General features: G+C 35.8%; 1 protein-coding gene across 1 annotated transcript; it reads left to right on the top strand.

The window, feature by feature from the left end:
- The first annotated feature begins 6,588 nt into the window (after positions 1-6,588).
- LOC127127931 (elongation factor G-2, mitochondrial) lies at positions 6,589-26,911 on the top strand. The gene is made up of 20 exons (XM_051057201.1): positions 6,589-7,082; positions 8,530-8,751; positions 9,011-9,132; positions 9,218-9,368; positions 10,227-10,298; positions 10,914-11,009; positions 11,836-11,924; positions 12,038-12,104; positions 19,986-20,024; positions 20,258-20,318; positions 22,862-22,971; positions 23,072-23,146; positions 23,232-23,300; positions 23,785-23,906; positions 24,782-24,907; positions 25,010-25,130; positions 25,239-25,339; positions 25,431-25,491; positions 26,376-26,429; positions 26,534-26,911. The coding sequence occupies exons 1-20, from the start codon at positions 6,675-6,677 to the stop codon at positions 26,636-26,638; spliced, it is 2,271 nt and encodes a 756-aa protein (XP_050913158.1). The 5' UTR covers positions 6,589-6,674; the 3' UTR covers positions 26,639-26,911.
- Positions 26,912-27,702: the final 791 nt, after the last annotated feature.

Here is a 27,702-nt window from a genome sequence, read left to right as displayed (position 1 = left end):
TGTCGGATAATTCCTCTCATGAACTTTAAGTTGCCTTGAAGCATAAGCTACCACTTGCCCTTTTTGCATCAGAACACCTCTCAAACCCAACAAAGAAGCATCACAATACACAACGAAAGTTTCTAACGGATCCGGTAAAATCAAAATAGGAGCCGTAGTCAATCTTCTCTTAAGCTCTTGAAAATTCGCTTCACACTGTGAAGTCCAAATGAAAGCTTGACCTTTCCTAGTCAACTGCGTCAATGGTAACGATAACTTAGAAAATCCTTCAATGAACTTCCTATAATAACCAGTCAAACCAAGGAAACTTCTAATCTCAGCAGCAGACTTAGGAGCTTCCCACTGAGATACATCTTCAATCTTCGTAGGATCCACAGAAATACCACCACTCGAAATCACATGTCCAAGAAAACTTACTTCACTCAACGAAAACTCACATTTGGAGAGTTTAGCAAACAACTTCCTCTCTTTCAACACCGATAACACAACCTTCAAATGCTCGGCATGATCCTCTTCACTCTTAGAATAAATCAATATATCATTGATGAACACAACAACAAACTTATCCAGATAATCATGAAAAATTCTATTCCTATACTCCATAAATACACCAGGTGCATTAGTCACACCAAAAGGCATCACGGAGTACTCGTAGTGACCATACCTTGTCTGAAAAGCAGTCTTTTGAATATCCTCAGCCTTTACACGAATCTGATGATACCCAGACCTCAAATCAATCTTGCTAAACACACAAGCTCCAACCAGCTGATCCATCAGATCGTCAATCCTCTGAAGTGGATACTTGTTCTTAAATTTCACTTTATTCAGTTGTCTATAATCAACACATAATCTCATAGAACCTTCTTTCTTCTTGACCAACAGAACATGTGCACCCCACGGCGACACACTAGGACGAATCAACCTCTTCTCGAGCAAGTCTTCAAGTTGACTCTTCAACTCTTTCAACTCAGAAGCAGACATTCGATAGGGAGCCATCGATACAGGACTAGTTCCAGGAACTAAATCAATCGAAAACTCAACCTCACGTTCCGGCGGTAAATCACTTATATCTTCCGGAAATACCTCCGCAAACTCACAAACTATTGGCAATTCTTCAATCGTCCTCTTTTCACGAATATCCAAAGTTGCCAACAACATAAACAACTCGGCACCACCTTGCACCGATTCATCAACTTGCTTAGCAGACACAAACCAATCTTCCTTCGCACCAACCTCAGGAAAAATAACTGTCTTCTCGAAACAGTTGATATACACTCGATTAAATTCTAACCAACTCATACCCAAAATCACATCAAGTTGCTCTAAAGGAAGACAAACTAAATCAATTCCAAAATCCCTACCAAAGATACTCAATAGACAATTCAAACACACATAGGAAGTAGAAACAGAACCCATAGCAGGTGTATTAATAACCATACTTCTACGCATGTCAGATAATATAAGATTCAATCGCTTATCACAATCCAAAGAAATGAAAGAATGTGTTACACTAGTATCAAAAATGGCAGTTAAAGGTGTACCCTTAATAAAGCACGTACCTTGGATTAGCCTATCATCGGTAGTGGCCTCCGCACCAGACAATGCAAACACCTTTCCCTTCGCTTGCTCCTTCTTTGGCTTATCACATTTGGTACTAATGTGACCGTTCTCACCGCAATTATAACAAGTCACACTCGAACCAACTCCACACTGGTTTTCTCTGTGACCACTCTTGCCACACTTGAAACACGTCACAGAATCTTTACTACAATCAACAACACGATGACCTTCAACGCCACATTTGAAACACTTAAGTGGAGTAGAAGATCCTCCCCCACTTGGCTTCTTGCCAAAACCAGATTGTCTCCTCTTGTCATACGGTTTCCCACGATCCTGGTTTCCCCCCTTCAAACTCTTGTAGAAAGAAGCACTTTCCCTACTATCCTCATCATAAATCCGACTCTTGTTAACCAACTCCGCAAAACGAGTAATCTGTTGGTAACCAATGGCCTTCTTGATATCATGTCTCAAGCCATTCACGAACTTCAAGCATTTAGATCTCTCAACATTAGCAGTATCGTAATGAGGACAATACTTGATAAGCTCCTGAAATCTAGCAGCATATTCCGCAACAGTACCATTTCCTTGCTTCAATTCAAGGAACTACACCTCTTTCTTCCCACGACAATCTTCTGGAAAATAGTTCTCCAAGAAGACATCACGGAAAAGAGCCCAAGTAACCTCAATGTTGTCTCCTTCAAACCTCTGAAGAGTGTTACTCCACCAATCTTCAGCTTCCTTCTTAAGCATATGAGTACCAAACTGCACTTTCTGAGCATCAGTACAGTTCATGACTCTAAAGATCTTCTCAATTGCCTTCAGCCAAGCTTGAGCTTTATCAGGCTCATGCTCACCCTCAAAGACAGGAGGGTTGTTCCTCTGGAATCTCCCCAAAGCACGGAACTCATCATCATCTCCATTTCGGTTACCAGCATTCGCTTGAGGGATCTGACCAATGGAGTCAGCCAACATCCTCAGCGCCTCAGCAATGGCATCATCATTCCTGCCTGCAACCATCGTCCTAAACAACCCGAACCACCAGACAAACAGTATCGATCGTGTCAGATACACAAATCAAATACAACAGGATTGGAAAACATTAACGACTATTGACCAACTGGTCGACCATGCTCTAATACCACTAATGTAACACCCATTTTTCTAACCCAAAATACTTAACATATAATCAGATTAAATAAGCACGCATATAAACAAAAGGGCGTCACATCGACGTTTTCAAAAACTAAAAGCTTTCAAAAACCAACATCATTCATCATCAATATACAATACACCTGGTCATTTAAAATAACACATTTCACTTATCATGAATATTCAAGAATATGCGTTCGCAGCGGAAAATAATGAATACTCATGTATTTCATAAAATGATCCATGTCCCATACCATGATCATCTCTCAATAATCTCTTCAAGATAACTAAAACCATATCCAGAATATTTGGCACTATGGCCTCTCAAACCACAATTTTCAAATAAACATGTTCACAAGTAATAACATAATACATATCCAAATCAGATATGAGTTCAATACTATCAATCTACCTCGTGTTACATGACCAGAGCATTGACTCACTACTTAGTCTCTAAAACAAAGCACCGAAACTCTCCAGCTAATCTCGAGTGAGTTACCATCCACTTACTTCCGCAATACTACTCTGGAGTATCTGCACGATGCCATGTAAAGCAACATTCAAACAGAAGGGTGAGAATTCAAATCATTATGAAGAAGTATAATAAAGCACAATGATTAAATCAACAATTAAATGAATTCATCACACCTTGTATAACCATGTAAATAATTCTAACCAATGTTTATTTCACATGTTTCAAACATCCATTAAAACTCAAGGAGTATAATATTAAAATCCAATACTATATTCCCAAATATACACATAACTACAATTATCAGATAATCACATATTTTGCCAAGTTATGTATCCAAACATCACCAAATTCAATTACCATATCTCATACACACATCACAATCACATCAATGCATACATTCAATTATCACATAACTCTAATGTGACTCAATGCAATACATGTGACTCTATGCATGTGATACCGTAATGTGAACCCAACGTTTCACCGCTTTCCGATTCAATATCTAGAATCCAAGCCACGCTTCCGATCCGGACAAGATCAAAGCCACTACGTCTATTTCCAATTAAGGATCAACGTCTGCTACGCCTATTTCCATTCAAGGATCAACGTCTATTACCATGTGAACCCACAGTTTCACCGCTTTCACCATGAAGCCGACCATGCCATGAATGAATATACAAATACCAATACATATGCAATTAAGATCATCTCTACCATCTTAACATTCCACATATCACCATAATTCAACTCTATGAATTATCCATCAATGATACATATACACATTCATAACAATATATCATTCACAATTATAAGCTAATTATCAAATACGCACACTTAGATTTCATTTTAAATGAATACAACTTTTAAAATCTCAATTTTTCATTTTTCAACAGCAAGTAACCGGTTAACGCCCCCAGGGTAACCGGTTAACACAAAACATAATGCAATTTCCTGCGTAGATTTTTAGCAAGTAACCGGTTAACGCTCTCAGGGTAACCGGTTAACACAAAACATAATCAACTTCTGGACAGGTTTTTGAGCAAGTAACCGGTTAACGCTCTCGGGGTAACCGTTAACACAAAAACAGAATGCAGAATTTTCTACGTTTTTCATTGTTGGAGGACTTTCGGACCTCCGATTTCGATTCCGTAAAAAGCCAAACGCTCAGAAAATTATAACTCATACAATACTCTAAGTATATAAAGTTAATTTTCAGTTTTAACATAATTAAATCACCACAATCAAGAATACTCATCAAAACCTAACAATTCCAAAACCATAAAATTTAGGGATTTCAACGTAAACATATTTCTACCCATTGACCCAATCATACTAACCCATAATAATAAGGATTCTCCCCCTTACCTCTTCAATTTTCTGGAAACCTTAGCTTCTCTCTTGTTCTTCCCCTATTCTCCTTACTTTTCCTCTTTTCTTTCTCTGTTGCCGTCAAATGATCAAATGAATCCTACTTCTCACTCTCCTCACCTCTTATATCCCAGTATTATGTTTGACCTTAAAAAATGATACCTCTAATTTAATTATTAGGCCCAATAATACCTAGTAGTATAATATCTCTATTTAATTCAAATAAATTAAACCAACACAATATACACACCAAGTTAATTAATATAATCAATTATTCAATTATATCTCATATCAACTAAATAATTAATTAACACACCAAATTAATTAATATAATCAATTATTATACTACCAAACAACCAATTAATTAATTAACACTCAAAATAAATAAAATAAAATATAGTAATAATAATATAAGAAATAATTACTAAAATTGGGTTGTTACAAAGAGTCTCATCATACCAACTCAATTAAACGCCCCTTCCAAGGGACTAACTGTATCATTAGTCAGGCTTAGCTAAACACCTCATGTGAGAGACTAATTCAAGGGAAATCTCTATATAAAACGCAATGAAAAATAAAAATGTCCCTTTAGTTGATCCTTGCGAATGAACATGATCAATGATAGAAACAAACACCTCTTGATGCGATTAAAACCTTTGATGTAGAATCAAATGAATGAACACAAGCAATGAATGGAGAACAATGCCTCTACTCCGTCCATACGAATAAAGTGTCTTGAATCTCAGTGCTAGCTACTACAAATAAAGATTTTGAGAGAAAGAGAAGTCAATTTTGTTTTTTTTTTCATTAAGTGAAAAAACCTTTGCACAAGGGTTCTGTTTATATAATCATTTATTTGAGTTACAAGCTAAACAAGACCACTTAGGTGGATTATACCTTATGGTGTACTATATTTCACTTAAGCTCATTGTACCTTACCATATTATGTATTTTAGTTAAATGCACCATACATTATGGTGCTCTGTAATTCTCTTAAGTACACCGTGCCTTACAGTGTTCCTTATTTATTCTAACTCTCATTAATTTGTCCTTATGTGTGTGATCCTATAGGTTTTCATTCTGTTGAAAATTATATTAAATTACGCATTTAATATAATAAATAATGAACAATATCTAACAACACACCACTGCTACCCAAGTCGCGAAAATGTCATGTGATCTAACAAAACATTTATGTGATAATGCTTAGGTGTACAACCCTTTTGTCCTCATGTTTATATTGAAAATAAGGCATAAACCGTGTCACCCTTTTCCAGTTCAATATTGGACCCTTAGACTAGTTTTAGAGATGCATCTCTGAAAAAGTTCATACTCGTTCCATAGATCCATTTTCGGACATAACACTCATTTTTTCAAACAAAATGCATGATTAATGTGAGCAATTCAGTGTGAAATAAATGACCTTTGCTTGAAATTCTATCTTCTTTTGCTCCATTTGATATGATGAACCACAAGATTAGAGATTTGAAATGAAAAATGGATTGAGAATTGATGGGTTTTTGGCGAGGGTTTGTGTTGGAAAACAACAATGACAATAATGATTTTGTGTTCATGCAACTTTATCTTTTATCAGATTATTTCAGAGATGTATCTCAAGAAATATCTGACATGCAAATGTGATAATATATTTTAAAATTCTGCCCAAACTTTCAGAGATATGGCTCCAAAATTTCTATTGAACTGATCAATAATGATTATATTTATTGAAATATTACATAAATGCATCTCCGAAATAAGATAAATTCAACTTATAGGACGTCACTTAAAATAATATATGTTGTGTGTGTTGGGGTGCGTCCGAAAATACTACTAAAAAATTGCGAAACATTTTAATTTTTTTTGTATAATTCATAAGAAATATATAGGATGAATTATGAAATCCTCTTTATTTAATTTGAGACGATATAATAAAATCCGTTGTAATATCCATGTAATGGGGCCTTTGATTTGATCCAAAGCGTAACTGCGATCAACATTCACGGGTCATACCCGACCCACAAAACATGCCCGACCCGTTAACGTTTCATCGTTTCCTTTGGTAAAGGGTTTTAGCTTCCATTTTTCAAACACCTCCGAAAACCCCAAGGGGAACCCTACCACCATGGTTCGCTTCTCCAGGTCCTCCGCACATCGCCTTCTATACGCACTATGCTCCTCCACCATCACAACCTCTCCATCCCCAACTGGCTCCCTCATCGGCGGCACTTTCCACCTCCGACACTTCTCGGCTGGAAACGTGGCCCGTGCCAAGGCAGCGTCAATTAACAAGGAGCCTTGGTGGATGGAGTCAATGGAAATGATTCGCAACATCGGTATCTCTGCACACATCGATTCCGGGAAGACGACTTTGACGGAGCGGGTACTCTTTTACACTGGTCGGATCCACGAGATCCATGAGGTGAGAGGAAAGGATGGAGTTGGTGCTAAGATGGATTCCATGGCGTTGGAGAGAGAGAAGGGAATCACCATTCAGTCTGCTGCTACTCATTGCACTTGGAAGGACTATAAGGTACTTCGTACTTGATATATAACTATCTATTTTAAGTTTGTATTGCTGAATTCTAATTGAATCCAATTGAAGTAAAGTAGAGTGTGAATTTTGAAAGGGATGTTGCTAATCATTCCTTGCAAGAATATATGAAAATTTCAAATAGGAGAAATGAGAACTATGAGGTTTTTTAGTGGAGTTCAAGTTGAATTTGAATTTGGAAGTATAGTGAGTTTTTTTTTTGGTCAAGTAGCCTAGTATCTAGAATTTCACATTTTTTTTGGTCAAGGATGAATTTGGAAGTATAGTGATGTGGCGGATTTGAACCCGCGCCCTTGCATCTAATGTCCCTAAGCTACCAACTGAATTGAATAAAGGAGAAATATTTTGTTTTTGAAGGTTTAGGATTCAATAAAATTATAGGTGCAATATTGTTTTTTTGTGTGTGTATAAATTGGGGTGGGGCCATCCCAGCATGAAATTGTGTATAGACTAATAATCAAGAGACCCAAATGGGTGGTTAAACTCTTCCTCAATAGTTAAGTTTCTTGCTGCTGCGGACTCAGAGTTGAATTCAAACTCAATACCACGAATTCATGATATGTGAGATTATGAGTGCTTTATTGTTACTATTTATGATATATAAATATAAAAGAGTCATCCTTGCACCCAATTGTAGATATATTAATGACTAAACTCACCCTCAATAGTTAAGTTGTATGCTTCTTCTTTTAATCTGAAATTGAAGTTGAGACTACAGAGGCAGGATATACGAGTGCTCAGTTGTTACTATTATTATTATTATTACTATTACTATGACTATTATTGTCAATATAAAAAATGATTAATGGTTGTAGTAGTGGGTCTTTGGGAGCATGGATTTCGATAAGCAACTCAATTAAGCGCTTACACAATAAGCATTTATATATAAATAGGCTATTCCTACAAGCAAATAGGGACATATCAATTAACTCTTATCTTATACGAGATTCCAAAAATAAAAGGAAAATAGTTTATGGACATATCATAAGCTATATTAGAATTTATTCCCAAAGAGACAAAAATGCCATTACTTCATAAGGTAGGACTATTAAGCTCTTTGAAATGTTTTCGTTGTTCTTTTAAGATTTAGGGTAATAGGGGTTGAGAATTGAATGACGAGTAATTAGTTTTCACTTGTTTGAAGGAGGAATTTGAGATTTGAGTGCTGTACTGTCTAGTCAGTGTAAGTTACCCTCGGTGATTATTTGTTATCATAGAGGAAGGATAACAATTGAAGATATTTTCTGTTTTTTTAGTTATGCATAACTGAAATGGGCAAATTGAGTGAAGACTACTTATTATTCCTTTTTGCAGTGTATCCACTGGAAGTTACAACTTACAATGATATATTCTTCAAACTGCTTTCGATAGTGACTTTCTCTTGTGGTTATTTACATTGAAACTTCTGCAAAATGTTTTGTTGCAGATCAACATAATTGACACACCTGGTCACGTTGATTTCACCATTGAGGTTGAGAGGGCTTTGCGTGTCCTTGATGGTGCCATTCTCGTGTTTTGTAGTGTTGGTGGGGTGCAAAGTCAGTCCATTACTGTTGATCGGCAAATGAGAAGATATGAGGTTCCAAGACTTGCATTTATTAACAAGCTTGATCGAATGGGAGCAGATCCATGGAAAGTAATAAATCAGGTGTGAATGAGATTTATAGAGGTCAGCTAAGATAATATGTTTTACGGTTATAAATTATAATCCCATTTTGGTTATCTTGAAAAGAGGTGGCCAGTGGCATTTATGGAGGTCAGCTCTAAAATTTGTTTTATTACTTGACAACTTCTACTATTTATTTATTAATTAATGATTAACTTTGTTGTTTTTAAAAATTCTTTTTCATTCTTATTTTCAAATTGAATGTTTTCCATTTTTGATACCAATTTGTTTTATTTTTCAGGCTAGATCTAAGCTTCGGCATCATAATGCTGCAGTTCAAGTTCCAATAGGTTTGGAAGATGATTTTAAGGGACTTGTTGATCTTGTGAAGCTAAAGGCCTATTATTTTCATGGTTCAAATGGGTCTGTTTTCAAAATTCTCCATTATTTTTTCCCACGGTTACTTCTGCCATATTTCTTCAGCTTATTCAAACATTGCTTAGTGCAGCGAAAAAATTGTCATCGAAGAGGTGCCTTCAGATATGGAAGCGTTGGTGGCTGAAAAAAGACGCGAACTAATAGAAACCGTGTCAGAGGTTGATGATATACTTGCTGAAGCATTTCTTAGTGATGAAGCCATTTCAGATGCTGATCTTGAGGTGAGTAGGTAGCAGTTTTTCATATTCCTGAGTTTTGTATGACAATTATTTGATTTATGGGAAATGCATCATATCATACTATCCTAATTCTAACAATTAGTTTCTTGACCTGTTCTCTGAATCTGTTACGGATCTTGTGGTTTGGGTATTCTAGCTGTGCATAAAGAAATGATATAGACATGTCAGATTGCAATGGTCTCACTATTTTAACAGAAATTGTTAGGCATAGTTCCTATTTCCCTTTGATTCATGAATCTGCCAAAGAAACTGCTCATATTTTGATGTGCTATTTTGATAAGAAAAGGGTCTGTAACTAAAGTTTAGCATCAGTTCGTTTCTGCCTATCTTGATTCCTTGTAAGAATATCCCTGGCTTGCTTGTTTGATATGGGGTGATCCCTGATCATTACGGTCCTCCCTACGTAACAAATCACGAGTCTAGACCAGCAGCCCAAAAGAAGTAATTGGCTGCACTTTACCAAATGTTCATATGTGATTAAGGAGATAATCATCAAACTGACGTTGACAGTGAACTAGAGGCATAGCTAGGGTAGACATGTTGGTTTTGGTGCAGATAGGTCCGTATTATAATAACTAAATGTTTACATTACATTATTAACTAATCGGTCCATATTATAATAACTAAATGTTTACATTACATTATTAACTAGAAGGGGAATTATCTCCTATGTTGAGCTTTGAATGGAGCTAATCATCTATAGTTCAGTAACAACTAGTAATTCTGATTATACTTGTGCTTAAATCTAGCTTAAATTCTGTTAAGCCTCCAGCCGCTTTACCTCTCTATCTACATATATTTTAATGTAGTTTATAATTTCTGGTTATTATGTTTGTGTAGGGAGCAATTCGTAGGGCTACCATAGCACAAAAATTTATACCGGTATTCATGGGTAGTGCTTTCAAAAACAAGGTAATCATTGAACTCACCTTCCGTTCTTAACTTAACATATAAATTCATACTGCATAATAAACTTTTTTGTTCCTCCCATTCAGTAAAGATGTATGCATAGTAATATTATTCCCTTGATTTTTGACTTAATAGTATGGTGGTATGTCTTAGAATTGTGGTTGGGCTCAACACAAGTCTACAAAACCGGCTTATAAGACGAGGATTAATCTCACTTATAACATATGTTCAAACCATATATTGTCTGATGTGTGACTCTTAACACACCCTCTCACGTCCAACACTATTGGGTTTGGTGCGTGGATATAACCCTGTTGGAACATAACAGCAGGACTTCAATAATAATCTTCTACAGTATTCATATCCATTCCTTGTATATTTTATTGCCATCCCTTTAATAATCTGTTTAAATATACAGTACCGTTTCTCTAATATAATCCCTTTAATAAACAGTATCCTTCCTAAATTATTATTTCACATGCATGCATTCTCACATTGGCATGCCCAAACACATTTTTCAGTATGATCTAAACTTACACATTCTAGATATCATGCATACTGTTTAGTTGTTTGAATCATTACTTCTCGTATATATTTAATCTTCCACTACTGATACAGGGAGTACAGTCACTTCTGGACGGAGTACTTAGTTATTTGCCATGTCCAATTGAAGTCAGTAATAATGCTCTTGACCAGTCTAAGAATGAGGAGAAGGTACCTAATTCGTAGAAAGTTAATCTGTCTTTTACTTTGATATTGTTTTTCTGTCATGATTATTACAAACTTCGACTTGAGTTTTAAAGCCAAAATTTTAAATAAAGAATTATAGAATTCTCAACTTAAATTGAAAGTATAAAAATTGCTTTGAATTCATGTTATTCATAAATAAAATAATAAATGAATCATTTAGAAAGTGTAAAATATCAGTAGTAAACATTATAATGCATCTAGGTGATATTGTAAGTCACTTGCCAGAAAAGAAAAGAAACCCCAAAGTTCAAATTAACATTTAATAAAATCAAGATTAAAATTTTGAAATTATAGTTGATCACTTCATATTAAAAGAAATGTTAAATCTGAAAGGTAGGTCCCATCTTCCTAATTTATATTATTTTTCAAATTGAAAATTAAGGTTTATGATTGGAGAATATTTGGCATTCGAAGTTAAGGTATCAGGATGGGTGTCATTATATAAGCTTGGGGTGAGTTTCTCAGCTGCCCGTGCTATATTGCTTTTCAATATTGGAAAATACGAAGTATAAAGTAATTCTTGCAAATTCTTGCATTCACGTTTGCAGAACCCATCTGGGTTTGATGCGAGCTGATTAATTTTTATCGGAGAAAATTTCTGCAATGAAATCATATATGATTATGTGTAAATTGTCTTGGTTGTTTGCTGCAAACTCTTGATCTAGAGAGATTACAATCATAATAAATTGTGATATTCAAGTGTTTCAGATACTGTTGTTGCCGTACTATGTATATATTTTATGCAAATAATAAGGAAGTTGCTGGTTACTGTATGTCTTTACTTGTCTAGATTGAGCTGACTGGAAGTCCTGATGGGCCCCTTGTAGCATTGGCTTTCAAATTGGAGGAAAATAAGTTTGGTCAGTTATCATATCTAAGGTACCTCTCACCTTTGGAGATGGTTACATACATTTATAGTATATATACTTCAAATATGTGGCAACCTTTCAGTACATTTCACATATGTTAATGTATTGATTATTTGGTTGAAGAATTTATGAGGGCGTCATTCGGAAGGGGGATTTTGTGACTAATGTTAACTCTGGCAAGAAGACCAAGGTAAGTTTAATGTCTTTCAGTGCTCTAGTTTGATTGCATTTATCTTTGTTCATATGTATGTTTTTCCTTTCCATGGTAGAGAGATAACTCAATAACTGATTTATTTATGAGTTTTGGTGAAAAACCTTATATAATAATGTTTGATCCAACTTTAGAGTTTTCTTCCTCAATAATTCAGTCTCATATTCATGAAAATTCTACTAGTGCATCATGGATTCCAATCTCCAAGTCTAAGTGAATTGATTCAAGAATTGAATATTAGTACGAGATATAAAGAAAATGAATCTTCTGGTGCTGAATAAAATCTGAAGAGAAAAGGGGGACACTTATTCTCCATGAGCTTCTGATAGAACACGAGGTTCTAATGCAAATGGTTTGTGGAAAAGAAGCAGTCCTTGCTTCAAAAATAATTAGGATGTTCAGGATATTGGATGCTAGTGAACACGGTTTAATTACCCATATTTGATGGTTCTGACTTCTGATCCAATGCATGGGATGTTAACAGCGGAAACACATCTTACATTGGTGAATATAAAGCTGGCTAGTATGAGTATGAAGGGTCACACAATTCTTTGGTTCAATTCAACCTAACAAGTGAAGAGGATATCTAACACAGGAAAAGTTTAGACATGCTCTGATTGCTTTTGATGCTTTGGGTGCAAATATATTCAGAAGCCTTTTTAAGGGCTCTTGAAACTAGCCGATAGTATTGGGGATATATCGAGCTATTTAATTTGTTTTCCCTTTTTCTTCTAAACAAATACCCTTCGGTTTTGTTCTAACAGGCTCTTACAAGCTACTGTCTTACTAACAGTATGGAATTTTTTTTAGAAACTTATAATCCTACGTAAATGCTATCTTTAACCAGACATTTGTCCAAGCTCGTCCTGCATGTACTCATAGTCTCATAGAAGATGTTTCGGGTTGTCATTTGGTATCCTTTCCTCTTCATCTTGAACCTTTTTTGTTTATCTGAAGGCCAGAAAACATGAAAACCTAAAACAGTACAACAAATGCAAAAACTAGTTTTAGTTTTTATTAGTTGGATGTGAGGCTTGATACATATTAATATTTAATGCAGTGCTTATTCCAAAGTAAGATCATTGCCATGCACCTGCTATTTGCACAACATTTAGAGGCGGTAGACAATATATCTGAGATATTTCAAAGTTGTGAAAGAAGTACTTTCATTTACATTGACATCTCTTAACCTTATGGGCCGAATATCTATGACTAATATACATTATATACAACACTCCTTCTCAAGCTAGTAAATGAACATCTATCGTTCTAAGCTTGCAAATAAGTTGGTTGAAACATTATGTTAGTAATCCCTTTGTTAACACATCTGCCAACTGATACCGTAAAGGAATGTAGGTTGTAGTTATCAATCCACTATCTAGATTCTCTTTCATAAAATGTCGATCTATCTCAATATGTTTTAACCTGTCATGCTGAACAAGATTATGACCAATAGTGGTGGCCTATTTATTTTAACAATAATTTCATAAGGCCGACCTTCACACTTTATCTTCAAATCTTCTAGCACAATTTTCATCTACAATAGCTCGTAAAATTTTTGTGCCATAGCTCTAAATCCTGCTGCAGCCTTTAGTCGAGCTATTATGCTTTGCTTCTTACTTCTCTAAGCAAAAAGGTTCCTGCATAGAAAAACACAATAGCATGAAGAAAACCCCTTGGTCGAGCTACTACACTTTTCCTCTTACGCCTCCAAGCAACAAGGTTCCTACATAGAAAAGCACTATAGCCAGAAGCGGACCTATTATCATTCATTGAACCGTCAACATCAGTATGCACCATTATAATTTGACTTCCACCTCTTTTAAACAAAAGTCCTCTCCCTAGAGTGGCTATGAGATGTACTGAACATGGTCAAAAGCTTGCAATCTCGCACCCTCAGATCATGCATGACTTAACTCACCTTATTAACTACACAAGGAAAATTTGGCCTAGTCTGTGCCAAGTAATTTAACTTGCCCACTAATCTCTGGTAATTTTCCTTGTCTACTTTGACACTTGCAAGTTGCATCCAAGCTTGTTTGTTTCCCGGAAAAGAGCAAACGCATACTTTCTGAGATAAAAATTCTTTGCTTTGAATAAGTCAACTCAATTTCCAAGAAATACTTGAGTTACTCAAAGTGTATCATCTCAACTCTAAAATTCTCCTTGAGCAGCTGTGTCTCAATCAAATCATCTATTGGAAAAAATAGGTAAAAGTTGGTTTATATAGTGAAGATACAATTATTATAATTTATTTTCTCCTTAATGGAGAATAAAGAAAAATAAAGGTCTATTCCTTGCTACAACTCCTTGTTTCTTGCTCCTCCATGTCACAAGATTACCCCGAACATAGGTACAATATCCAGAGGTTGATCTTTTATCTGTGACTGAACCTGCCCAATCGGCATCGGTGAAGATAGACACATTTTTTTCACTAGTCTTCTTAAAAAATAATCTTTTTCCAGGATTTCCCTTCAAATATCTCAGTATCCTATAAACAGCCTCAAGATGTTCCTCGAAAGGAGAATGCATAAACTGACTCACTACACTAACTGAGAAAGCAATATCAGGTCGGGTGTGACAAATAAATCAGTTTCCCAACCAATCTCTGATATCTCCCGGTATCAACAGAAACATTACCTTCTCCCCAAAGTTTAGCATTACGATCCATATGGGTATCTGCAGGACGACATCCACTCATTCCTGTTTCTTTCAACAAGTCTATAATGTATTTCTACTATGAAACCACAATACCATTTTTTGACCGAGCAACCTCCATACCTAGAAAATATCTCATGAATCCCAGATCCTTGATTTCAAAGTCTACTGCCAATTTCTCTTTTACTCTTGCCATTTCCACTGTATCGTCTCCAGTAAGAACAATATCATCAACATAAATAATCAGGACAACAACTTTTCCATTGTGGGAGAATTTTGTGAACAAGGTGTGGTCAGCTTGTCCTTGGATGTACCATTGTTTCTTCCTGGACTGAGTGAATTTTTCAAACCGAGCTCTAGGGGACTGCTTTAATCCATACAAAGACTTATTTAGTTTGCACACATTTGATCCAAGTTTGTTTTCAAAGCCAGGAGGAATGTCCATATATACTTCTTCTTCTAGATCACCATTAAGAAAGGCATTCTTAACATCTAATAGATGCAAAGGCCAATCCATATTAGCAGTAAGAGACAAGAATTTTGACAGTGTTCAATTTTGCAACCGGAGCAAATGTCTCTGAGTAATCTATACCATAGGTCTGAGTAAAGCCTTTAGCCACCAAGAAAGCCTTGTACCTTTCTATTGACCCATCTGAATTATACTTCACAGTAAACACCCATTTGCATCCAACTGTCTTCTTGCCATCTGGTAGTGACGTAACACTCCAAGTTTTGTTCTTTTCTAGAGCTTTGATCTCCTCAAGTACAACTTCCCTCCACTTTGGAATTTCTAGAGCAACCTGTACACTTTTTGGAATTTCTACACTAGACAATTTTGAAGTGAATGCAAACATAGATGAAGACAAATTTGAATATGATATAAAATTGGACATGGGATGTTTAGTTCAAGATCTAACAGGTTTTCTAATGGCAACAGGATCATCTATATCAGGATACAAAATACGACTCTCAGAAACAGAGATAGACTTACCTTTTCTTTTGTTAGAAAATTGATCATTCCCCGATTCAGATTCCTGGCAGTGTTGAGATGTGGACTTGTCCTTTCCTTTATGGTGCTTTTTCAGAAAAACCTTTCCTTTCCAAGTCCTGTTTCCTAATTCAAATTTGTTTTGTTGAAGTGACTCATTATTTTGGGGCATTTCAATTAGATCATCATTATCATTGTTTTCAGGAGTAGGATCAGATAAAGAATCGTAGCCATTTTCTGTTGGTGCAGGTGTAAAAATCTTAGAATTTTGTGATATTGGTAAAGATAAGTTATTTAAAAAACTCATGTCCTCAATTTGAAACGAGTTCTCATTTATCTTCCCCCTTGAAGATGAGTGTCATCAAAAAAAGGTTTATTTTCAAAGAACGTAACATCTATAGTGACAAACATTTTCTTATTTTTTGGATCAAACCATTTATATCCTTTTTGGGTCGGGGAGTATCCAACAAAGACACATTTTATAGCACGTGGTTCAAGTTTTCCAACATTTTTATGTTCATGAACAAAGGCTGTGCAACCAAAGATTTTTAAAGTCAGATAAGTTAAAACACGAGTATTAGGAAAACATTCTTTGAAGACGTTAATAGGAGTTTGAAATTTGAGAATTTTGGAGGGGATTCTGTTAATTAAATACGCAGCTGTTAAAACAGCTTTGTCCCACAAATAATTTGGTACTTTATTTGAAAAAAATAGAGCTCTAGCAACCTCTAGTAAATGTCTATTTTTCCTTTCGGCCACTCCATTTTGTTAAGGAGTATTAGTACATGAACTTTGATGTACAATCTCATTTTTTAGAAAAAAATCACCCAGGATAATGTTAAAATATTCTTTGCCATTATCACTTCTAAAGATTTGGATATTTGTTTGAAATTGGTTATGCACCATTAAAACAAAATTCTTTACAGCCTGACAAACATCTGATTTCCCCTTTAACAAGTACATCCAATATATTCTTGTATGGTCTTCTATAAATGTGATAAACCATTTTTTGAAAGAGAGTGTACTTGTACGGTTAAGGCCCCAAACATCATTGTGTATAATAGAAAAAGGTTTTGATGGTTTATAAGGCTATATTGAAAACTGGGAACGATGATGCTTTGCAAATTCACATGCTTCAAATTTAAACGAAGAAAAGTTTTTATTGTGAAATATCTTAAGAAACAAGTGTTTTAAGTAACGAAAACTAGGATGACCTAATCTTAAATGCCATACCATAATGTTGTCATCTTTATTATTCAAAACAGAAAAAGATTCAAAGCAGGAACTTATTATTTTTGAAGGTAGTTGTGATGCAGATCCAATGTTAAGGTAGTAGAGTCCTCCACTCCTTAGCACTGCCAATCATCTTCCCCGAGTTCAAATCCTGAAAGACACAGTGATATCAGAAAAAATTAGTTTAACAATCTATATCTTGGGCTAATTTACTCACGGATATTAAATTACAAGATAAATTTGGAACATGAAGGACATTTTTAAGAGTTAACATTTGAGACAACACAGCTGACCCTTTACCTGCAATGGTTGAAAAAAATCCATTTGCAATTTTTATTTTTTGATTACCTGCACATGGACTATATGAAGAGAACAAAGTAGATTCACCTGTCATGTGATTGGAGGCTCCTGAATCTACTATCCAAGTATGACTGGGACTGACACTAAGAAATGCAGAATTACCTTTTGTTGCTATAGAGCAAGAAGGGGTTGGAGACTCGAGGAGTTTGTACAGTCTGTCTAGTTGCTCCGCAGTGAGTGAAACTGAGACGGAGGAGGTCGCTGCCCTTGATCAGAATTACTAGCCTGAAATGCACGGCCACTTTTCTTCTTCCAATTAGGAGCTTTGGCTTTAAGCTTCCAACAAGTTTCACGTGTATGCCATTCGCGCTTGCAGTGATCACACCAAGGAACTTTGTCTGACCTTCTTCCCTCGTCAAGGTTCCTAGTAGCCAGAGCTAAGCCTTCAGATTCAGAATTTCGTTGTGTCTTGCCCATCATAATTCCTTGCCGTGCCTCTTCCCTTCTTATTTCTGCAAAAATTTCACGAAGAGTTGGCAATGGTACTTTTCTTAAAACTCTACCTCTTACATCATCAAGGTCTTTATTGAGCCCAACGAGAAACATGAATACACGATCATTTTCTTGCCTCTTGAGAAACAAAACACTGTCTTCTGTGCACCTCCAATTGTCATCATAACAGAGATCTAACTCTTGCCACAGTGTTAACAGTTCATTGTAATAAACAGTTACACTCCTGTCACCTTGTTTCGCATGCCATAACTTTGATTTTAAACCAAAAATTTGAGAGGAGTTTTGAATATCAGAGTATGTTTCCTTAACAGTTTCCCACACATCCTTTGCGGAAGGTAAAAACATGTAAGGCTTACCTATTTCAGTTTCCATAGAGCTTACCAGCCACACAATAATCAAGGAGTTTTCCGACTTCCATTGTTTGTAACGAGGGTCTCCTGTTGCCGGTTCAGCTACTGCCCTGTTAAGAAATCAATTTTTCCTTTACTATCCAATATCAATCGAACGGTTTGAGCCCATTCATTATAGTTATTCCCATTCATTTTAGGGATATTAACCTTGAGGGAGTATGAGGAACCCTCTTGATCATTACCGCCTATGTCGGAATAACCGTCACAAAAAACAATGTTGTTCCTGTTTCCATTGTTGTCGTCATTACTGCTATTGTTTATGACCACCGGCGGTTCCTCATGTACACCGTTTCCACGGCCGAAGCCCGATTCAGGTTGTGGTTCCTCATATAGGCCTGTGATGGGGAAAGCCACCTGTTGTTGTCATTCGTCATAAGAGGCTAAACGGGTATGTGAATTGGGTCGAACAAAAAAAAATATGTTGAGGAAAATTTTATGGTAATCCCTAACCCAATGTTCTTGATACCATATTGGAAAAAATAGATAAAAGTTGTTATATCTTATTCGTCAGCCTTAGGCTGGTTTATATAGTGAAGATACAATTATTATAATTTATTTTCTTTTTAATGGAGAATAAAGAAAAATAAAGGTAGTATTAAAGACAATAGTAAAACCGGAAATAATATGTTTTCCAACATCATCTCCTCTCCTGTATGTCATCAACATCATTTAGAAATACAGACAGTTTTCCAACTTGTGAATGTTTGAAGAAAAATGTGGTTCTCTTTGGCTTTGCATATAGCCCAAACTCCCCATTACCTCTGTGAATCTTCCTAACCACTTCAAGGGCCGCTTTTGTCCATATAAAGCCTTCCTCAATCGACATACCTTGTTTGCTCCACCTCTAAAACCAAAACCTAGAAGAATTTCCATGTACTCCTCTTCCTCTAAATCTCCATGCAAGAGTGCAATTTTTACATCAAAATGGGTAGTTCCCATTCAGAATTAACATCAAGAGATAATAAGATTTGAATAATATTTATCTTTTCCACTAGAGCAAATGTCTCCTCATAGTCGATGCCATATGTCTCAATGTATCTTTTTGTCACTTGTCTGGCCTTGTATTGATGCCATATGTCCAATCTGGATTTTAACCACCAAAACAAACTCAGAAGGCTTAAATCTAATACTTTTCTGAAGTGTGCGATGACCGAAAACCAATGGAAAGTGGTGCATGGGTTACATGTGACAGGCATGGTCAAGCTGTCTAGCTGGGCGCGAGGTAGCGAACGATGAAAGATTCCCGGGTTTTGGCTTGATATGGGACTGCAAATCTGATGTTGAGTCAGTATTCTGAGAAGGTTGAAAGGCAGTGGTGATTTGACTGCTGGAAGCATTGAATGCACCAAAAAACCCAAAGAAACATGCAAAAGAGTAACAGAATTGTAGCAAGGCAAGGAAGAAAGGAGCAAAGAGAGTATAAAAACACAATGAGGCTGCACTGATGGTTGCCCAAAAATTGCAAAGGCAGTCAAGTATGCAAGAAACTTCTATGAAGGACGAAAAAGAAACCTTAAAGATGGCTGCTAGAATTTATGCTGAAGCAAGACCCATAAAATTGGGAGCTCTGATATTGTGTAGAATATATTTTGATGTATATTTCAAAGTTGTGAATAAAGTACATGCACTATTTCGTTTAAATTGACTATTCTAAATCTAATGGGCTTGATTAATGAACGGATACAATTATTACAAATATACATTATTTACAACGGAAACTAATAAATTGTGGTTGAAGATTTTGTTTTGTCAATGCAGATTTCTCGCTTGGGTCGGATGCATTCTAATGAGTTGCAGGTTTGTTTTTAGGCTTTTTAACGTTGATCTTACTGTATAATGAATGCCTCCGGAAACTGCAATTTTTTAAAATAAGGAGTGTTATTGGTATATCATAGGATATTGTTTCCCCTGAGATAGGGAAAACATGTACAGTTTTGTCTCTTCTAAATTCATTTTGAAGATTTTTAATAATAATAATTTATTCTCTGCCATTTATGTTAAACTTCTAACTGAACATTTTTCCTCAACAGGATATTCAGGAGGCCCATGCTGGCGAAATAATTGCTGTATTTGGTGTTGAGTGTGCATCAGGTTCTTCTTTTCACATTGCTTGGGAATATCCATTTTTTGAATTCTATATTTCTCTCTTTCTCATATTTTTTGGTTGATTAGATGTTTTCCTAGAATCTTTTGGTGGTGGTTTAGATTTTTTAAGACGTGGCATTCTTGAAGAATAAATTTAAACTAAGGGGCTGAGAGAGAAAACCAAAATAATACAACTGTACTTCCAAACATAAAAAGCAAATCAGGTTATTAATACAATAATTCTAGAAAAACTTTCAGCTTGCGGGAAATAAATATTCACAATCCCTTTAACCACTCTCTTCCTCTTAGAATTTTGGGGTGAGCCTAACTCAAGCTTAGAAAACCGAAATGGGACTTTATAACACCCCCTCACGCCCAACACAATTGGGCTTGGTGCGTAAATTTAAATGGTGAGTGACCAGATAGCAGAAGATAACAGGTGGTCCCACGGATCTTGAATACAATGTTGTAAAGAATGAGAGTGTACGTAAGATCGAGAAGATTAAAAGATTATAGCTCGAGGCCCGTAGCACAAATCAAAAGATCCTACAAATATAAAATACTATACGACGCACGCGCATGCACACACACGAAGACGAACATGAAAATTATCATAGATAAAGAAAAAAGTCTCTAAATCATAACATTAAATGATGGGCATAGGCGTAAGTTCAATAACAAATTTAGAAGTAAAAGGCTTAATTTACTGTTTTTCTATGTTTCTGAGAGCTTCGTATTCAAGATCCGTTGGGCCACCTGTAATTATTATTGATAAGTGAAAGCTTGCATGGGAATATTTGAGAGAGAATTCTTGGGAACTGAATTTGCTTCTGTAATCTCCGCCAACTTGTATCTGTGTTACAGACTTGTATATGTGTTACAGGGTATATACTGTTAGAGCTTAACTTGTCGCTTATTATCTCGACCTCAATTGTCAACTTTCAGTCCAGAGTTCTATAATAAATTGTGCTCATCAAAGAGCCTAACACATGGTTTTGGTGATTGGCCCCCAAGGTCATTATGAAGAACAATTAGATTTGATATTGTTAAGATTGTGTGATTGGATCTAACTCAACCCTACAAAACCGGTTTGTAGAGTGAGGATTGCCCACACTTATAAACACATGTTCATGCCATATATTGTCCGATGTGAGACTCTTAACACACCCCCTCACGCCCAGAACTGGACATCTGGAGCGTGGAAATAAATGGTGGGTGGTCCGATAGCGGAAACCATAATGGGTGGCCCACCGGATCTTAAACGAGGCTCTGATACCATGTTAAGAATGTATAATTGGACCTAACTCAACCCTATAAAACCGGTTTTGTAGGGTTGAGTTAGGTCCAATCACACATTCTTAACATATATAAATAACCATTTCAAAAGTTGTTTGACTTTAAGGTTTGAAATTTAGGAGGATTAACACGTTAATTGAAGTCTTAAGGATTAGTATTAATATAAGTTTCTCTGTAGTACTTTCTGGTTACTCTCCCTTTGTCCCTTATTATGATCCAGATGGAAAATTTATTATTATTGTTAAGAAGTGTGATTGGGCCTAACTCAACCCTACAAAACTTGTAGGGTTGAGTTAGGCCTAACCACATTTCTTAACATGGTATCTAGAGCCTGCTAAGAGACAATTCTTTCTTCGCCGCCGTGCTTTTCCCGGTTGACCCACTGTCTTCCGGTGAGATTTTTTTTTTTTGCAAACCGTGTCATAACTCCGATTTGCCTCTCACTTTTCAAAATTCTCCGGTAACCTACCAGCAGAAGTGCCTCTTCCGATCCAGCCGTTCCCCACTTTTCACCGGTAGAAACCTCCGCACGACTGCATGTCCGACGGTCGATCCCGACACTTTTCCCACCGCTCCCCTCTCCATAGGGCAACTGTTTCAAATCCGATACTCATGGCTACTCCTCATAACTTTACGCCAAACTACGATGATTTTCTCAGGTGGTATAAGAGACTCGTTTAAGATCCGGCGGGCCACCTACTATGGTTTCCGCTATCGGGCCACCCACCATTTATTTCTACGCTCGAGTTGTCTAGTCATGAGCGTGAGGGGGGGTGTTAAGAGTAACACATCGGATAATATATGCCCTGAACATGTGTTTATAAGTGGAGGCAGTCTTCACTCTACCAACCGGTTTTGTAGGGTTGAGTTAGGCTCAATCACATTTCTTAACAGATATTAAGAAAAATAGTAATAAATTTATAAACGTTATTTTTTTCTTCTTTACATAGTTACATCTACAATTAATGATATTATAAGAGAAAAAACAAATTTAAGTTTCTCAATTGCTAATTAATCGGCGGTGTTTTTGTATAAAAACCATTAATGCACAAGCATATTTGTTAAAGGTGTTATATCAAGGTACAGACCAAAAATATGAATAAAGGGTCTTATAATTAGGGACGGAGAGTTTTGGATAGAGATTTGTTGTTGGGTTGGGACAATCTCTTTGTTTCAAATTTATTTCCGCCTCTGCTCATGTTTTTGTTACTATAATTTTATACTGGGCATAATATATTTTTTTTGGAAATCAGGAGATACTTTTACTGATGGGTCGGTTAAATACACAATGACTTCTATGAATGTTCCTGAACCTGTGATGTCTTTAGCTGTACAGCCTGTCTCAAAAGATTCTGGAGGGCAAGTGAGTAATCTCTTTTTTGTAACATGCCAACCCTGCAGTCCCAGCTTGAAAAGTTGTATATTGCACAACTCAATTGACTTTTTCCATCTATTGCTTATAGTTTTCGAAAGCTTTGAACCGCTTCCAAAGAGAGGATCCTACTTTCCGTGTTGGCTTGGACCCAGAGAGTGGGCAGGTTGTCCTTTTTCCTTAAAGATCTTCCTCATTTGATCGACATAAATATTGTTTTTATATTGACATTAACATACTTTTGAGTGTAGACAATCATTTCTGGAATGGGAGAACTGCACTTAGATATCTATGTTGAACGCATTAGGAGGGAATACAAGGTACCCATTTTACTCAACACGTATGTTTTTTCCTATGCTGTTTATGCATGCCAAATGTTTACATCTAAAGTTTCTTTCTATTAGAACTGGTATATATATTTGAATAAAGTAGGATAAGAACAGAATTTATAGGATAGTTCCTCCGCAAAATTGTCTTAAAACCGAGGATATAGATTTATTATAGCAATCACAAACCAGAACATAAAGGCAAAGTTTAGAGAGACTAGTATAGCAAAGTTACAAGTTTATGTCCTTTCCAAGAATTAGAGAGCTTGGTCTATCCCTCCCAATAACAAATTGATAATTTTCCCTTTCTCTTTCCTATTTATTTCTAAACACATACACACCATAACTGACAATTGATAATATAACAATAACTGCTACAGTTATTGTTATACTGTACAACTCAATTGACTTTATCCCTCTACTGTTGTATTTTGTTTGATACAATGTCTAACTCATTCTTATATCTTTACCTGCTAAGGTTGATGCTACAGTTGGAAAGCCCCGTGTAAACTTCAGAGAAACTGTTACTCAGCGTGCTGATTTTGATTATTTACATAAGAAGCAATCTGGAGGGCAAGGACAATATGGACGGGTGATTGGGTAAGTATAGATTAGCCATTCTTATGTTGTTCAAATAAGATTTAGTGTTTGATTCTAGTAATAAATTTTACAAGAATTCAATAGAAGGGCCAGTCCTACTGATAGAAAGTGTTTTCCGGAGAAAATGATAAACAGTGATGGAAACTTTGACAGGAGTTTGAGATAAAATGAGAATGTTAGATTTTAGAAGATGAGGGATATCTTAAACTATCTTGATATATTTAATTATCTCATATGATCAATTTCTTATTTTAGAATACCTCTTGAGATAGTTTCCACACACTAGGCTCAATAATACAGATAATGGTTTGAGGGGTTTTATTGTAATCTTTAGGAATACAAGTTGTGTTAAGCTTGTAATTTGTCTTTTTGCGTTTTTTAGAAAGAGATCTTGCTTTTTGAAATCAGCTATATTGAACACAAATTCTGAGCCAAAACTAGCAGAAATGAAATTATCCGTCCCTATAGTTTATTTACTAACAAAAGAATAGGGTACACGAGAGCGAATACTCTCCTTATACTGGATTTCCAATCAAATCTATCAGTTAGCTGATCCCGAAGGCATCATGGGAAATCTTATGTATAGACATTCTGAACATACAAAGGCCTAAGAAGTCCAAATAGAAAACTTCCCTGACAACCTAACTAACTAATCTACCTTACGTAGCTAATTCCTATTTTTCCTCATTATTTTTGCACTTCTTCCTGTGGTAGACTTATAGAAGCTGGGCTCTTGATTTATTAACATAATTCGTATATATGTTATCTTATATAAAATATTATTACCATTCATTTGGTAAAGAAGCTAGTTGTGTACATCTCTCTATACCCCTTCTATTTCTTGATGATATATATTGTATTCAATATGAGCACAGGTATATTGAACCACTTCCTACTGAGTCGGGAACTAAGTTTGAATTTGAAAACATGCTTGTTGGCCAAGCTGTTCCATCAAATTTTATCCCTGCAATTGAGAAAGGTTTTAAAGAAGCTGCCAACTCGTGAGTGAAAATTTGTCTGGTTTCTTAATTTTGTTTTGTACAATTTTGGTGTTCAAGAATTTTTTTTATGGCAACCCTAACCCAATCTTGCTCTTCACACAGTGGTGCCTTAATTGGACATCCAGTTGAAAATCTCCGAGTTGTCTTGACAGATGGTGCTGCTCATGCTGTTGATTCCAGCGAACTTGCCTTTAAGATGGCTTCTATCTATGCTTTTAGACAGGTTATTTTAATTCCACATATTGTAGTTGTGTATTGATTCATTCACATCGATATGATATGATGGCCTCATTCATTCCCTTACAATTTGTGGTGCTGTCTTCTGTAACAGTGTTACGCAGCTTCCAGACCAGTTATATTAGAACCTGTTATGCTTGTTGAGCTGAAAGTACCAACAGAATTTCAAGGAGCTGTTGCTGGTGACCTCAACAAGTGAGAATTCTTTACCTTTTTATTTCTTCTGGATATTATTTATTTGTGGTAAATTTCAGAATTTTCTGACATACTTCATTACAAATGACAGGAGAAAAGGTCTGATTGTTGGCAATGATCAGGACGGGGATGATTCTGTCCTTACAGCTCAGGTAAGTATCTACCTAACAGGTCTTTTAAAACATTTTAACTATTATCGAAGTTAGTTCCCATGGTTGATTTTGGCAGTATGAAACTAATTAGTTATGATTTGATCTGATGACACAATGACTAAAATATGCCTAAATAAAATGCAATGTTGGAAACCTTAGTCGCCATTGTGGGCCCTCCTTGTCTGCTATTAACTGCGGCCTATAACACCTTTGTGTCGAGTATGAGGGTGTTGGCATCCCACATCGGCTAGCAATATGGCAAAAATAGTTTTTTAAGGCTTAGGGAATCCTCATCTCTAGAACTAGCCTATGTAGCTGAGTTCGGCATTCTCTTCTCTAGAGCTAGCTTATGTAATTGAGTTGGGCATAGTCCAAATTCTAAGACATAAATAACGTCTATCCTTTATTTATTGGGCCCCCTGTATTGTTTCATGTTACTGGTGTTAAGTGCGTCCCTAGAGTTAGCTTTCAACATTGACTTACTGTTAGTCTGAATTCTAAGATTTTAGACAAAATTATAGGTGTACAAAAACTAAATTAGTTTTGAATTTTCTCCCTTCCCCTCCCATCTTTGTAAACAACACTGCCTTAGGAAATGAATTGGGTTCTTGACGTGATGCTGCTGGGTGATGCTTGGTTGCAAAAGCTTAACATGCCAACAGGCAAACTGGTTCTAAGTTTTTTTAGCAGAATTTGATGGAGGTGAAATTATGGGTGTTGATGTATTCATAGTGGTGGAAAATTGTTTTGGGGAACATTGAAATTTACTGGTTTATTGTGATTCTCGCTTGTTTATTTTAAAAGTTGATGTAGTTCTTGCTTTTAGCCATTTTTTTTGGCCCATTTAACATGGTTAATTTGGCTGCTGCTGTGTATTATTTCAGGTCCCTCTTAACAATATGTTTGGGTATTCTACGGCTCTTCGATCAATGACACAGGTGGATAAACCCTAAACCCAATAACCATAGATATTTCATGTTTTGATGGCAACTTCTATCTGGTTTTTGATTTCGTACTGTTTTTTTTCTTCTAATAACTGCAGGGAAAGGGTGAATTCACAATGGAATATAAGCAACATTCACCGGTTTCTCATGATGTACAGACCCAATTGATAAACACCTACAAGGGCACTCAGGCAGCTGAATGATCTGGCCTTGTTGAAAGACACGGTCCTTAATTTTTTGGAGTAAATCATTTATCAAATGGAGTTGTGACAATAATATAGGGATATAGGTTTGGTTCTTTTTTTTAGGGTCAACCAAATTGTGAAAGCAATTAAAAAGTGTACAATAAAGTAATGTTAGATGAAATAGGCTTCTACAAGATGTAAGTTTTCAATATTAAATATTATTTAAACAAGAGAATACTACCTCAGTACTGTTTTTCTTTTCTTTGTAATCTAAGGGATGCTTTGATAACATACTAGTAGGTAATCCGTGGGAGTGGTGTTGTCGTTTATTTTAAGTATAGATTGATATTAAATAAGTATAAATATATCTATTTATATGTTGGGTTTGAAAAAATTTATATCAGTGTGCTGAAACAAATAATTTTTATGTAATTAATTGGTTAGAAATAAAAATAATTATATTTAGTGAAAATTGGTTATTGCAAGAATCAAGATGAAGGGAATTTTTTTTTGAACAGGTAACGAACAAACACAGGAACATAAAAGTTGCATTTGTGTCCTAGTATTGTTGGTCTTCGTCACACAAACCCTAGTAAGTCAATTTGCCTCTTGGTTTTCTTTATGTAAGAATGTTTGAACTTCACCCCCTCCAACAGAGACTTCATCTTCCACATTGCATGACAAATCGTCCCCAATCTCTTGAGATGTCATTTTCAATTCCATTCCACACATTTTCAATTCCATTCCACACATTTTCAATTCCATTCCACACATTGATGATCTCGAGATTGTTAGATTCTAAGATTACTCTCTTCATTCGATTTTTCATGGTGTTTTTTATAGCCCATGGCATGGCCGCAACTTTCACCATCGCTGATCGTTGTCTCCGTGAGCTTTATCTGTGTTAAAGCTAATTGTTCTATCATCTGTGTTGCGAGTAATTTCTTCTAAATTCCACATATTCTTTTCAATCTGACTAGCCTCAATGTTCATTTTCATCTATCCTTTCTTTAGAGATATCTATCCTTTTGCTGTTTGTTTATCTGCTTTTTTGGTGTACTTGTTTTTCTCCTTATTGTTAT

This window comes from Lathyrus oleraceus, chromosome 3 (assembly GCF_024323335.1).
Source record: "Lathyrus oleraceus cultivar Zhongwan6 chromosome 3, CAAS_Psat_ZW6_1.0, whole genome shotgun sequence".
Taxonomy (NCBI): Eukaryota; Viridiplantae; Streptophyta; class Magnoliopsida; order Fabales; family Fabaceae; genus Lathyrus; species Lathyrus oleraceus.
This window is presented reverse-complemented; position numbering and strand designations above follow the sequence as displayed.

Bases quoted from the DNA above. Each gene is read 5' to 3' on its own strand.
- LOC127127931 (XM_051057201.1), top strand. From the start codon at position 6,675: ATGGTTCGCTTCTCCAGGTCCTCCGCACATCGCCTTCTATACGCACTA. The intron at 8,752-9,010 runs GTGTGAATGAGA...TTTATTTTTCAG, and splicing joins CATGGAAAGTAATAAATCAG to GCTAGATCTAAGCTTCGGCA. The intron at 23,301-23,784 runs GTACCCATTTTA...TTACCTGCTAAG, and splicing joins GCATTAGGAGGGAATACAAG to GTTGATGCTACAGTTGGAAA.